The sequence below is a fragment of the Mus pahari genome, chromosome 2, assembly GCF_900095145.1.
Source record: "Mus pahari chromosome 2, PAHARI_EIJ_v1.1, whole genome shotgun sequence".
NCBI classification, from domain to species: Eukaryota; Metazoa; Chordata; class Mammalia; order Rodentia; family Muridae; genus Mus; species Mus pahari.
In genome coordinates this window covers 160,933,238-160,945,580 of record NC_034591.1, presented here as the reverse complement: position 1 = coordinate 160,945,580, position 12,343 = coordinate 160,933,238, and the positions used below count along the sequence as shown (strand labels likewise).

At 44.0% G+C, this 12,343-nt stretch overlaps 1 protein-coding gene across 1 annotated transcript in view; it reads left to right on the top strand.

Moving 5' to 3' along the window:
- Positions 1-12,343, top strand: part of Itpr2 (inositol 1,4,5-trisphosphate receptor type 2) — a 397,058-nt gene that overhangs the window by 26,033 nt on the left and 358,682 nt on the right. The window contains exon 2 of the mRNA XM_021191683.2: positions 919-989. Within this exon, the coding sequence (XP_021047342.1) occupies positions 919-989 (71 nt within the window). The remainder of the gene's footprint in view (positions 1-918; positions 990-12,343) is intronic.

Below are 12,343 nucleotides of genomic sequence, written 5' to 3'. Positions count from 1 at the left end.
TTCATTTTATGCATCTGTGTATATGCAGAATGTATGTGCAGCATGTGTATGAAGGAGCTGGAGAATGTGGGTAGGGCTCCATAACCAGAGCTGGATTCACAAATGGTTGTGAGCTACTACGTGGGTGTTGGCAATCAAATTCAGGTCTTCTACAAGAGCAGTAAGCTATTTAAACCACTGGGCTATCTCTCCAGACTCTATGTTTTTATATGTACATATGTAGAGGTATGTGTATATGTACATGTTCTTTTAAATTATTATTTGTTCTTTGGTGGTTTCATACATGAATGCAAAGTATTTAGATTGTATTCAGTCTTAGCTCCCCCCTCACACTCCTGTCTCTGTTTCTTCTGTCCAATGCCATTCCTTCTCCTTGCCCTCCTGTTACCCAGGATGTCAATTAGGGTTGCCCTCTACTTGTGCAAGAGTGTATGGCTGTCTATTTCAGCATGGGCACCGTGCTAGGGCTACACCTCCAAAGAAAAATAACTTTGTTTCTCCTTGGCTATCACCTGCTAAATGCTCTTCAATTAACAGTGGGGCCTTGTGAGCCCCTCCCCTCTCCGTATTTGGAGGCATATTGGCTGGCTTGACCCAAGGCATGTTATTTTAGACATGCATATGCATTGCTGATTGGTCAGTGCTTGTTCTCCCAACATCCTAGAGGTCAGAGCATTTCTCTCAACAGGGTTTTAGATAGCTCAGCTGTGCTTGATGGTTGTCAAGGTCATAGACAATCTAACGAGTTTCCTACCTCTTAATGTTTCCTATTCTTTCCAGAACCTAATCTTTGTATGAATCTTGGACTCTCAAGAAGTTTCTGAGTATTCAGACTGTAAATATTTACCTGATGTCCTTGTGCGGTGTGTGGTTTATGAGTGTGATGATGTTAACAGTATAAACATTCTTTCCCTCCAGGTTGGTGGATGACCGTTGTGTGGTGCACCCAGAGGCAGGGGACCTTGCCAACCCACCCAAGAAGTTCAGAGGTAAGAAAAAAAAAAAAAAAAAAAAAAAAAAAGAAAAGATTGTGTGTATGTCCTCAGAGAGCAGACTATTCTGTGTCTTAAGGTAAATAATGTTAAATTTTTACTTAGTAAAAATTATTTCCAGGTTTTGTTGTTGTTAAATTTGGAGGGATCTATGATGGATTATCTGATTTTTGTTTTGCATCGTGGCATCTATAGACTGCCAAGAAACCCTGGTAATTACCTATGAAAGATGAACTTTTCAAGCCAGTATATGTAACTAAATACTATTTATTTATAGATTTCTGTGGCAGTTATATTATACATGTCATAGTGTGTTACTGTTAGCTTGTTAACTATCTTTATGAAAGTCCTATACTGTGTGAATGTGGCGTTTAGAGCCATACACAGATGGGATGTGGTAACTAACTGTTGTCTTAGAACTTCATGGTCTCCTTGGCTGAGAAACCAGTTGTAGCAGCAGGTTGATTATAACTCAGCTTCTGCAGAAGGATTAATGGGACCCGGAGAACATTCTAGAAGAAAAAAAGTAGTAATTACAACATCATACAAATATTAAAAGCTAGGATCTGCATATGAAAGAGAGCATGTGATCTTGATCTTTCTGTGTTGTCACCTCACTTAATAATCAGTCTTGGGTTTCTGTTGCTATGGTGAACACCAGGACCAAAGCAACTTGGGAATGAAACAGTTAACTTCATCTTACAGCTTTCAGGCTACAATGTATCACAGAAGGAAGTCAGGGCTGGAACCTGGAGGCAGGAACTGATACAAGCAATGGGCAATGCTCTGTATTGCCTTGCTACCATGCTTGCTTGCTTTTTTATTTATTTTTATTTTTTGCTTTTTTAATTTTAAAATTTTTTTCAAGATATTTTATTGGTTATTTTCTTTATTTATATTTCAAATGTTTTTCCCTTTTCAGGTCTCCCCTTCAGAAACCCCCTATCCCATCCCTCCTCCCCCTACCTCTATGAGGGTGCTTCCCCACCCACAAGCCCACTCCTGTTTTCCCACCCTGGCATTCCCCTTGCTTTTTAATACAATGCAGGCCCACCTGCCCATAATGGACTGGGCCCTCCCACATCAGCCACTAATCAAGACAATGCCCCAGAGACTTAAAGGTGAATCTGATGGGGAAATTTTCTCAATTGTGGTTCTGTCTTCCTAGATGTCAAGTTGAGAGAAAACAAACAAAACAAAACCCCATAAAATCAAAACCCCAAACTAAACCAAACCAACAACAAAAGAACAAAAAACAACAACAAAATCACAACCAGAACCATATAATAATATCTAAATCCATCTGTTTCCCTGCAAGTTTTACACTTTCATTATGTTTATTACTGAGTAAAATTCCATTGTGTGTGTATATCACATCTTGTTATCCCTTTAACAATTAATGGAGACCTGAGCTGGTTAAGGATTCCTCTTTTTTTTTATATTTTCTCTTTTGTAAAACTTATTTTATTGTGTGTATGCATGTACATGTATGCTCCTAAGCGAATGAATGTATGCTACATGTGTGCTGTGCCCATGGAGACCAAAAGAAGTGTGTCCTTTCTTTGCAAGAACAGCAAAAGCTCTTGCTATGAAGCCATCTCTCTCTAGCTTGCCATTTGATTTTTGTTCTTTGATCATACCCATTCTGACTCAGATGAGATAGAATCTTTAAGTAGTTTTAATTTGCATGTCCCTGACTGGCTAAGGTTGTTGAACATAAAAATGTATATTGATGGTTTGTGTTTCTTCTTGGGGGAACTATTTATTTCATCAGCCTATTTATTGATTGGCAGTTTTGTTTCATTCATTGATTGTTGAAGCTTTTATTAGTCAAGGTTACTATTGCTGTGATGAAACACTGTGATCAAAAGCAAGTTTGGTAGAGGAAAGGGCGTATTCAGCTTACACTTTACACTTCCACATCACTGTTCATCACTGAAGGAAGGCAGGGCAAGGCCTGGAGACAGGGGCTGATGCAGAGGCTGTGGAGGGGTGTTGCTTACTGGCTTACTCCCCATGGCTCATTCAGTCTGCTTTCTTAAAGAACTCAGGATCACTAGCCAAGGGTTGGCCCCACCCATAATGTGCTGGGCCTGCCTCCATCAATCACTAATTAAGATAATGTTCTCCAGGCTTGTCCTCAGTGAGTTTTTATGGAGGCATTTGCTCATTTGAGATTCCCTCCAAAGACCCTGTCTTGTGTCAAGTTTACATGAAACTAGCCAGCATGCAGTTCTTTATATATATTCTTTATTTTTATTTTTGTCAAGTTAGGGTTTCTCTGTACAGCCTTGGCTGTCCTGGAACTTGTTCTGTTGACCAGGCTGGCCTTGAAATTCACCTGCTTTTGCTTCTGCTGGGATTAAATGCATGTGCTACCACAGCCTGGCGTATACTCTAAGTTTTAACTTCCTTGTGTAAGGTCTATCTGGCAAAGGCTCTCCTTCACTCTGTTCATTCTGCTGATGGTTTTCTTCACTGTGTGAAAACTGTTAACTTTTTGTAGTCCCAGTTCTCCGTTCTTATACGATCTCCTGTGCTGCTGGAGTCCAGCTTAGAAAGTTCAAAGAGAATTAGTCTCAAAACCAAACTGGGACAGCACAGTATTTGTGTTGGGGAAAGGCATGAATTTCAAGACCTTACTGTATTGTCTGGGGGCTTTGTCATCTAAAGTAGGTCACCTGTCAGGAGCCTCCAAGGGCATCTGTCACTGTCCCATGAGAGTTGAGCTGGATAGCAAGAACAATGCCCACTGATGAGTATTTGTAAGCCTTGCAGAGCTCCCAGGGAAAGTTTTGCAGACACACTTTTCGTCTTTATACACATGCAGTTACACTATAATGAAAGGGTACAATGTGACTCTGTTAGGAGTGTTTGGCTCTGTCCTTACTCCACCTTCTTCTGGAGCAGAAATTTCTTTCCTTTTCTTTCTGTTTCTCAGTCATTGAATTTTACCCATAGAAGACTCCTCCTCCCCCGAACAGTCATCGAATACTGTGGTTTGAGATATCCAATCTTTCTCTGGGATCATGTCATCAAGCTTGACTCAAAGGGTATCCCAGGTCCGTGCTGTGAGTTTCAGCAGCCTGATTCCTTGGTTCTCAGTGGGATTTGCTCTTTCCAAAGGCAGGTTGTGTGAAAGGGCAGGTTACTCTGGAGAGCAGGAAGGCTCTGTAGGGTAACAGATCTGCGCTAGAACTAACAACCCTGTGCCCAGAGGCAGATGGACCCAGATGCCTGTTTCCTTGTTATCCAGTGGGCAGGGGTTCAAGGTGTGAATCACTGTCAGAGCGGGAGCCTGGTTTTCCTGTAATCTGATTCTTAGCTCACATCCTTGCTAGTTGGTTCTCAGTTCCTACTTCCACTTTAAAACTAAGCCTCTGTCCCTCCACTATCGCCAGAAAAGGGTGTCCTTTCCAGTTGGAGAACCAAACTCCCCTTGTCTGAAAGCCCAGTTCATCTCTGGCAGAGCCCAGCACAGAAGTCTCTGAGACTGACTGGCTTCTGTCCTGGTGTTCCCAACAGCCAGGAGCAAACTCTCCCAAAAGCTTCAGCCACGGGCATCTTGTTGTTGCAGCTCTGTTGGCACTTCTGTCCTCTGCCTGTGTCTGTTTCTCCTGCCCGCCTCTGCAGCTGTAAAAACCATTGCACGCCCTGGAGAGCTGACTGTGGGAATCACCTGCCTAGCATGTCCAGACTCCTCTGCCAAGTTTCCAGAACCGGATTGTTTCTTCCTTAGATGTTGTGAAGGAACAATAGGCCACCATCGTCATAGCTCCTTGAGCTGGGCACACTCTCTTCTCAAGTGAATTCGAACGGTTTTCATTGTCCAGCAGTGAAATGTGACCCTAGCTCAAGTCCTCCAATTTCTTGAGCAATTACATTTCTTTTTTAGAACCAAATTTCTAGATTGGTTGAAGTAATAATTTCCCCAACTATGTACAATCTTGAAATTTCCAATGAACGTGTAATGAGAATTTTTTCCTTTGGGGGTGTGTCTAGGCAATGTCATCCCCTTCCTTTTAAAGTTCCAAGGACAAACCAGAGTTCTCCCTGGGAACCAATGGGTTTATCAGACTTAAGTGCAGAGCATGGGTAAGGTTTGCTATAGAAGTGTGGGTGACCTTGAAACAACTACTTAGGAGGTCTGCACAGACCATGAATGATGTCTCCTCTGTGCCTGGCAGATAAGGTCCCCTGCTTTTAGGCTTCTCCAGCTTGTATACTCAACCCTTTCCTTGAGTCCCCGAGGCCATGTGCAATTGTGAAATGGACACTACTAGCTGGCTGCTCAGGCAACGGTTCAGTGTCCCTCACACCCATTGTTTCTCTCAAAGAGTGTCAGTAGTCCGTCAGTCCTGCTGTGATGGTCTTCTGTAAACAGGGACAGCTGATCTGATGAGGAAGGTGACAGCTTGGCCAGGAGGACAAGGTCATCTCAGCTGTCTTATCAGCAGAGAAAACCAAGCTGTAACTAAACAAGCTTCCAGAGTTCCTCAAAGCCTAGTATATGGTTCTTTCTGTAGAAACCACACACGGAGGACCATGAGAAGGGAGACAGACTGGCTCTGTCCTGAGTGAGTTAAAGTTCTTCACCAGTCGGATTCTTCGTTTCATTTATTCTACTTACTTGACTTTTATTTTATTGTTTTGAGCTGGGGTTTTGTATAGGGCAGGGTGACCTCTAATTTGCCATATAGCTGAGGAGATCCTGGAACTTTGATATTCCTGTCTCTGTCCTCACCTCTCAAGTGCTGGGATTACAGGTGTGTGACACCATGCTTGGTTTCCTCTGTTTTTGTTTTTCTATTAATTAATTTATTCACTTTATATCCCAGTCACTGCCACCCACCCCTGTCCCAGTCCCTGCCTCACACAGTCCCTTTCCCTCTCCCTCTCCTTCTTCTCTGAGAGGGTGGAGCCCCCCACCTTGGGTATCCTCCCAATCCTGGCACATCAAGTCTTTGTAGGACTAGGCTCATCCTTTCCCACTGAGGCCAGACAACGCAGCCCATTTAGGGAAACAGGATTCACAGACAGGCAGCAGCTTTAGGGTTAGCCCCCACTCCAGTTCTTGAGGGATCCACATGAAGACTGAGTTGCACATCTGCTACATATGTGTGTGTGAGTGTGTGTGGGGGGGTCTGGGTCCAACCTGTGTATGTTCTTTGGTTGGTTGAGTCTCTGAGAGTCTTCTAGGGTCCAGGCTAGTTGGTCTTCCTGTGGAGTTCTTATCCCCTTTGGGGGCCTTAGTCTTTTCCCCAAGTCTTCCACAAGAATCCATGACTTCCAGCTAATGTTTGACTGTGGGACTCTGCATCTGTTTCAGTCAGCTGCTGGGTGGAGCCTCTCAAAGGACAGTTAAGCTAGGTTCCTATCCTGCCAGCATAACAGAATATCATTAATAGTGTCAGGGATTGATTCTTGCCCATGGGATGGGTCTCAAGTTGGGCAGGTCATTGGTTGGCCATTCCCTTAGTCTCTGCTCTATCTTTGTACCTGCATTTCCTATAGACAGGACAAATTTTGGGTTGAAAGTTTTGTGGGTGGGTTGATGTCCATATCCCTCCACTGGGGACCCTGCCTGGCTACAGGGGATGCTATTTGAGGTTCCATATCCTCACTTTTATGCTTCTCAACTAAGGTCACCCTCATAGACTCCTGGGACCCTTCCCCATACCAGGTCTTTGTCATGTTGTAGAGATGCCCCATCCCCACCCCACTCCCACCCTGACTTTCTTTGTTTTTTAAAAAGCAACCTTGAGACTCTGTGATAAAGGTGCCTGTACAGGAGAATTGTAAAGCTGGCTCAGGGAACTCTACCCTATTCCATGAACTTAAATCCTCGTGCAGCTGCTACGTTTCTTGTCGTTGTAACAAAAACCTGAGATGATCCAAGGGAGGAAGAGGGCTCACTCTAGCTCATGGTTAGAGGTTTCAGCCTGTTGACTCAGGAAAGACCTGATGGCAGGGACAGCCTGGGACAGTGATGTAGGCTGTGAAGGTGCCCACTCACATCTAGACAGATCAGTGAGCAAAGAGAAGGGAATTGTGGGAACTCCGTTGACTGTCACCTTTTCTCATGATATTATTCTGGGGTGAGCCCCTTCCAGACTGGCCTCCCACCGCGGTCAGCCTGTCTGAAAGCATCCTACAGACATGCCCAGATGTGAGATTCAGGTGCTTCCAAAGGCAGGGAGGCCGACCGTGAGGGAAGCATGGCGGCTTGTGCCTCACAGGCCATTTGTCCGCAGTAAGAGTTTGCTCTGTGTGTGCTGCTCAGTACTACATTTCAGACTCATTTGATTGTGAGGGTTTTTCCACTCTTCCATTTTTCCCCAGGGATCCTGTGCTGAACCTCGTCTCTTGTTTTCTAAGGGTTACAGTGCTTCTTCAGTCTTCAATGATTTTGTCCTGGATGCATTGGAAGAGTACAGCCAGAGATTTTATTGACTTTCTTATGGATTGGCTCCTTTTGGTGTTTTTGTTACAATTTACTTAAGTGGGGGTTAAGGTCTAGAGACACACATCACAGAGGTTATGTTTATACCTACATGTCTCACAGGTCACAGTGTCAACATGATTTACTGGTAGTCTTGCTTCCCGATGGATAATTTCACATTCCCTGTCTCCAATGAAGAGAGTTACTTTCATCTATTTTATGTTGGCTTTACATTGGTTTCTTTCCTACTTCCCTTTGTATTTCTCCCTTCTCTGGAAAACTGTCTTGTAAGAATGGAGTTGTACAAACGTCTGTGTTTGTACACAGCCGGGAGGAGAAGTTGACTTACATGAAAACAAGAGTGGTTTATTTGTCCTTCTGTCCTTCTGTGACCCTGGGGGTGAGGAAACACAGGCACGAAGGCGAAACCAAGGAGCGTGTCCCCGGGAGGGCAGAGATGGCCTCTGGCCCAAGTTCGGGCTCTTTGGACTAGGAGAATGTTTCAACTCTTAAGGTCCTGCAGTTGTTGACTCTTACCTATTTCATAAGCCACCAAGTCTATCACAGGGCCACTCCTGCCAAGCAATGGATGTTTGGAGGTCATAAGTCACGATGTTTCAGGAGCTGGAATTTAAAGGAAGAGTTTCTGGTCTGTGCAATGTGAAAAGCAGATGGTGAAAAATCAGGGGCTTAGGTGTAACTTGTGAGGAAATGTAACCCGAGCCCTTTGCTGGCGACCCACAGATGGCATTTTGAAGGCATGGCCTCACTCTGTGCCTCCAGCCATGGAGGTTGCACATCCAAGCACACTTGTTAGTGTGTGCATGTGTGTGTGTGTGTGTGTGTGTGTGTGTGTGTATGTATGTATGTATGTATGTATGTAGGCCAGAAGTCAATATTAGGTGTCTCCCTGTATCTCTCTCCTCCATATTTTTTGAGACAGGATCTCTTGCTGAACCTGGAGACTCTCAGTAAGTGCAGTTAATCTCTGTCCCCAAGGCCAAGTGTCCCCAGTTACAGATGCACACTGCCTCTCCAGTTTTTTACATGGGAGCTGAGGGTTCAAACTCTGGTCCTCATGCTTGTGTGGTAGGGACTTTACTCATAGATCCACCTCCTCAGGCCCTGGTGGTTAAACACACTAGTCTCTGTCTCAGGCCCCGGTGGTTGAACACACTAGTCTCTGTAACACTCGTGTGTTACACTTGCTGCCTCCACCAGCCCAACACTTGCTCTGTGGAATTTCTTCAGATTTGGGTTTATATACTCTTTTATTTTTATTCTGAGACAGGGCCTCAGGTTTCCCAGGCTGCCCTCAGACTTTCCATGTAGCAGAGACTGAGCTTAAATCCTTCTACCTCCATTCCCCAGTGAGGGATTACCAACGGCCACCAAGCTTAGCATGAGTGTCATGGTTTTTTCTTTCTTTCGTACACAGTGACAAACTTTTTCAAGTTTGAAATCAAGTAGCATAATTTATTGGGCGTTTGACACTTTTATGCAGCTCATGCTTCAGGTTCCCTAGGCTTTGTTATTTTGTCACCAGGGATTGTTGCTGTTCAGAATTGGAGTTCAGAAATCTGAGGGCAATGCGGTCATGAAGCTGTCACAAGGTCACTGACCTTTTGGGGCAGAGCTGAGACCAGTGCTTAAGACCCTCCCTATCTTGGAATTTTGCTTGTCTGGAAATTCTACCTCATGGCTTTCACAGCTGTGGGAGAACCTGAGCCTGCCCTGTCACTGTTCCTCAGCTCCTTTCTTCGGCATTCTTGGTGTGTTTTAACTCTTTTATATTGCTGCTAACTACAAATTCCTCAGGCATTCTCTAGCCGATGTGCAGCCTGGTTTGTTTTCTGCCAAGGTCCTTGTGGGTGAGTTTGACACTTGATATTCACCAAGGGCTGAACACACTACAGTTGAGTTTATTCTGGAGAGAGGTCATCTTGGTCTTGGAGACCATATTTACAGCTCCAGGGAATTTCTTCCTTCAAGTTTTCAGTGAACCTGAACTCTGGTGTAATAATTTGTTGCTCAGAGAACTTTGGAAATTTGTGATGGATTCCAAGCCAACAGCTATATAAATCTGTAATAGATCCTTTAAACATGCTTCACTGGGAGTTACTTGGACTGTAGATAGCAGTGTTTGTGGAGGTCATCCTGATAACCTCTGTCTGTAGCTAATCCACTACTATTAAACTCCTAATTGTTGGTCGAAATGAGCTAACACAAGTTTATTTTCTTCAGTGAGATTTTAGAGAAGGGGAGGGGGAGTGGATTCCAATGCCTGTTTCATTCTCCTGTGGAGCTACATAGGATTTCAGAAATCTGTGCATTTCAAAGTGCTGGAGAGATGGTGCAGGTTTAGACTTTTCAAAGCCAACTTTAATTAGGGTTCTTAAGCACTTCTACCTCTCTTCTAGCCTACCAATCGAAGTTAGGGGAGAAAGATGGTTAGTAGGACAAAAGGGATGTGGACCTGTTTAGAAGTTGTTCTTTGGGGGCGATTCTGATCTTCGTTGTCAGGATACCATCAGTCCAGTCTAAAACATCAAGCACAGAAGCAGCGCTCCAGTCCAATTGGCAAACACCAAGCACGAATCAGTAGCAGCAGCTTGATCTAGAAGAAACCATGAGGCTCAGCTGAGCCAGCAGGGGTCCAAGGAAGTGGCAAGAAGTGGCTGGAACACCACAAGAAGTTCTTTGGTGCTTTTCTCTCTTTGAAGCCATAACAAGCAAAGACCAGGAAAGACCAGCAAAGTGTTGCAAGATGAACCAATGCAAGAGGGTCATTTACTGTCATTGGGTTATATTTATGTTCTTTCTAAGCATCACACATCCTCTCATGCATCCGCCTCAGCGAAGCATCCTCTCACAAGACAGATTCCAGAAAAACATCACATGACACAACCGAGTCTCACTTCAAGATGGCTCAGTGCTTAAGGGCACGGGATGCTCCCAGGGCCTACATGGCTCCTCACAACCATCTGTAACTCCAGTTCTAGGGGAGCCAGTGTCCTCTTCTGACTTCATAGGCACCAGGCACATAGGTGGTGCACAAACACACAAGCAGGCAAATCATCCATACACATAATAAAATAAAATAAATAAATCTAAAGCACTTAGTGTTCATTAGAAGGAGACTCTTGTGGTTTATGAGTGATAAGGAAAGAAAGGGCAGATTGAATTGTGACATTTAGTTACTCCCTTTATGAGTAAGAAGTGAGAGGCTAACAAAATTGCTCTGTGAGTAAAAATCCTGGAGGCTCAAAGGCCAGTTAGCTAGGAGCACACTGTTGCAGAGACAAGAAAATCCTGCTCTATCCAGCAAGGCTGAATGCAAGAATGAATGTCTGAAGGTTGTCTTCTGACCTCCACATGCATACTGTGGCAGACACAACATCACCCATCACAGTTCATGCACATGTCTGTACACACACACACACACACACACACACACACACACCAATAAATAAAAAAATAAACTTGTGGTGTAAGTTTGTATGCCATAATTTCTCCATTCAAACTGTGTGTGAGGTTATTGGTCTAAATTCTTACTAAGTACTGAATAAATATCTGAGCATTTTAATAGCTAACTCTACAAGTCAGAAACAATAGAGAGTTTTGGGAGCTGGCTCAGCAGTTACGCATCCTTGTGGAAGTCCTGAGTTAGGTTCCCAGCACTCACAGTGGGTGGCTCACAATCACTTTTAACTCTAGCTCCAGAGAATCTGACACACTCCTCTGGCCTCCACAGCCTATACAAATCTGCATAATTAAAAATACATATTTTTCTGTTTTTAAATTTTATTTTGTGTATGGGAGTGTTTGCCTCTGTGTATGTGTATGTGTACTATGTGTGTTCAGTACCTGCAGAGGCCAGAAGAGGGCGATGCTTTCTTGGTGCTGAAGTTACTGGTTGTTGTGAGCCACTCTATCTGTGCTAGAACAGATTCTGGGTCCTCTGGAGGACCCAGTGCTCTGAGAATGGTGCTGAGCCATCTCTCCAACTCCAAAGCAAGTCTTTTTAATTTATTTTTTAATGTGTTAAATATGGAAATTCTCAATGTCAATTGCTTAGAATAGTTTCCATGTAAGTAAGGTGGTGGGCTGAGGGTCTTCCACGCTAGAGTGACTTGGAGACAGTCAGCAGAGATCTGGAGTGTGTCATTTCATAGTGTGCCATGTGATAGCATTGCTACACTCCAGACAAGCTGGATATAAACATAGTTCTCGAGGAGTTTGTAATCAGATGAGGGAGATAAGAGCTGTATTCAAATACTTATACCTCAAGGTAGGAAGAGATAAGAGCTAAATAAAAAGCTATGGCGAGGTACTGTGGGTGGATGGAGATTTAACTTCCAGCTTTAAGGGCAGCCGGCGCTTCTTAGTTAGGTTGTCTCGGAAGGATTGGGTCTGAGGTGGAGGGGCACCTGGGTTTCGGGCCTATGATTAACCTTTTCATGAAGGTCATTTAGGAACTATTATTCATACCTCGCTCAGAGAACAAGCTTTCCAGAGTATGTGCTTCTCTCACTACTGTTACTATCTAAGTGGTAATGATTGGTGTACACAGCTACATCCTGATGCCACCTTGAACCGTGATGGGTTCAGAGAGCCTCTCTTGAGTGCACTAGAGATGAAAGCACCAAGCTCTGTCACTGCTGTAGATCTGGCCTGGAGCAGGTGATTGTAAGTGAACCAACAACTGATTATGATAAAAGGTCTATCAACAACTAATATTTACCTACTCCTTACTGTATGCCAGTTGATTTTCTAACTGCTTTATATCATTAAATTATTAATACTATCTTGTAGTGTTCCTGCCTGCACGCAGACCGGCGCCTTGTCTGCATGGGCAGAACACCTTGGGGTGGGTTCGCACTCTTGCCTGCTGAACCCACTGTGGATT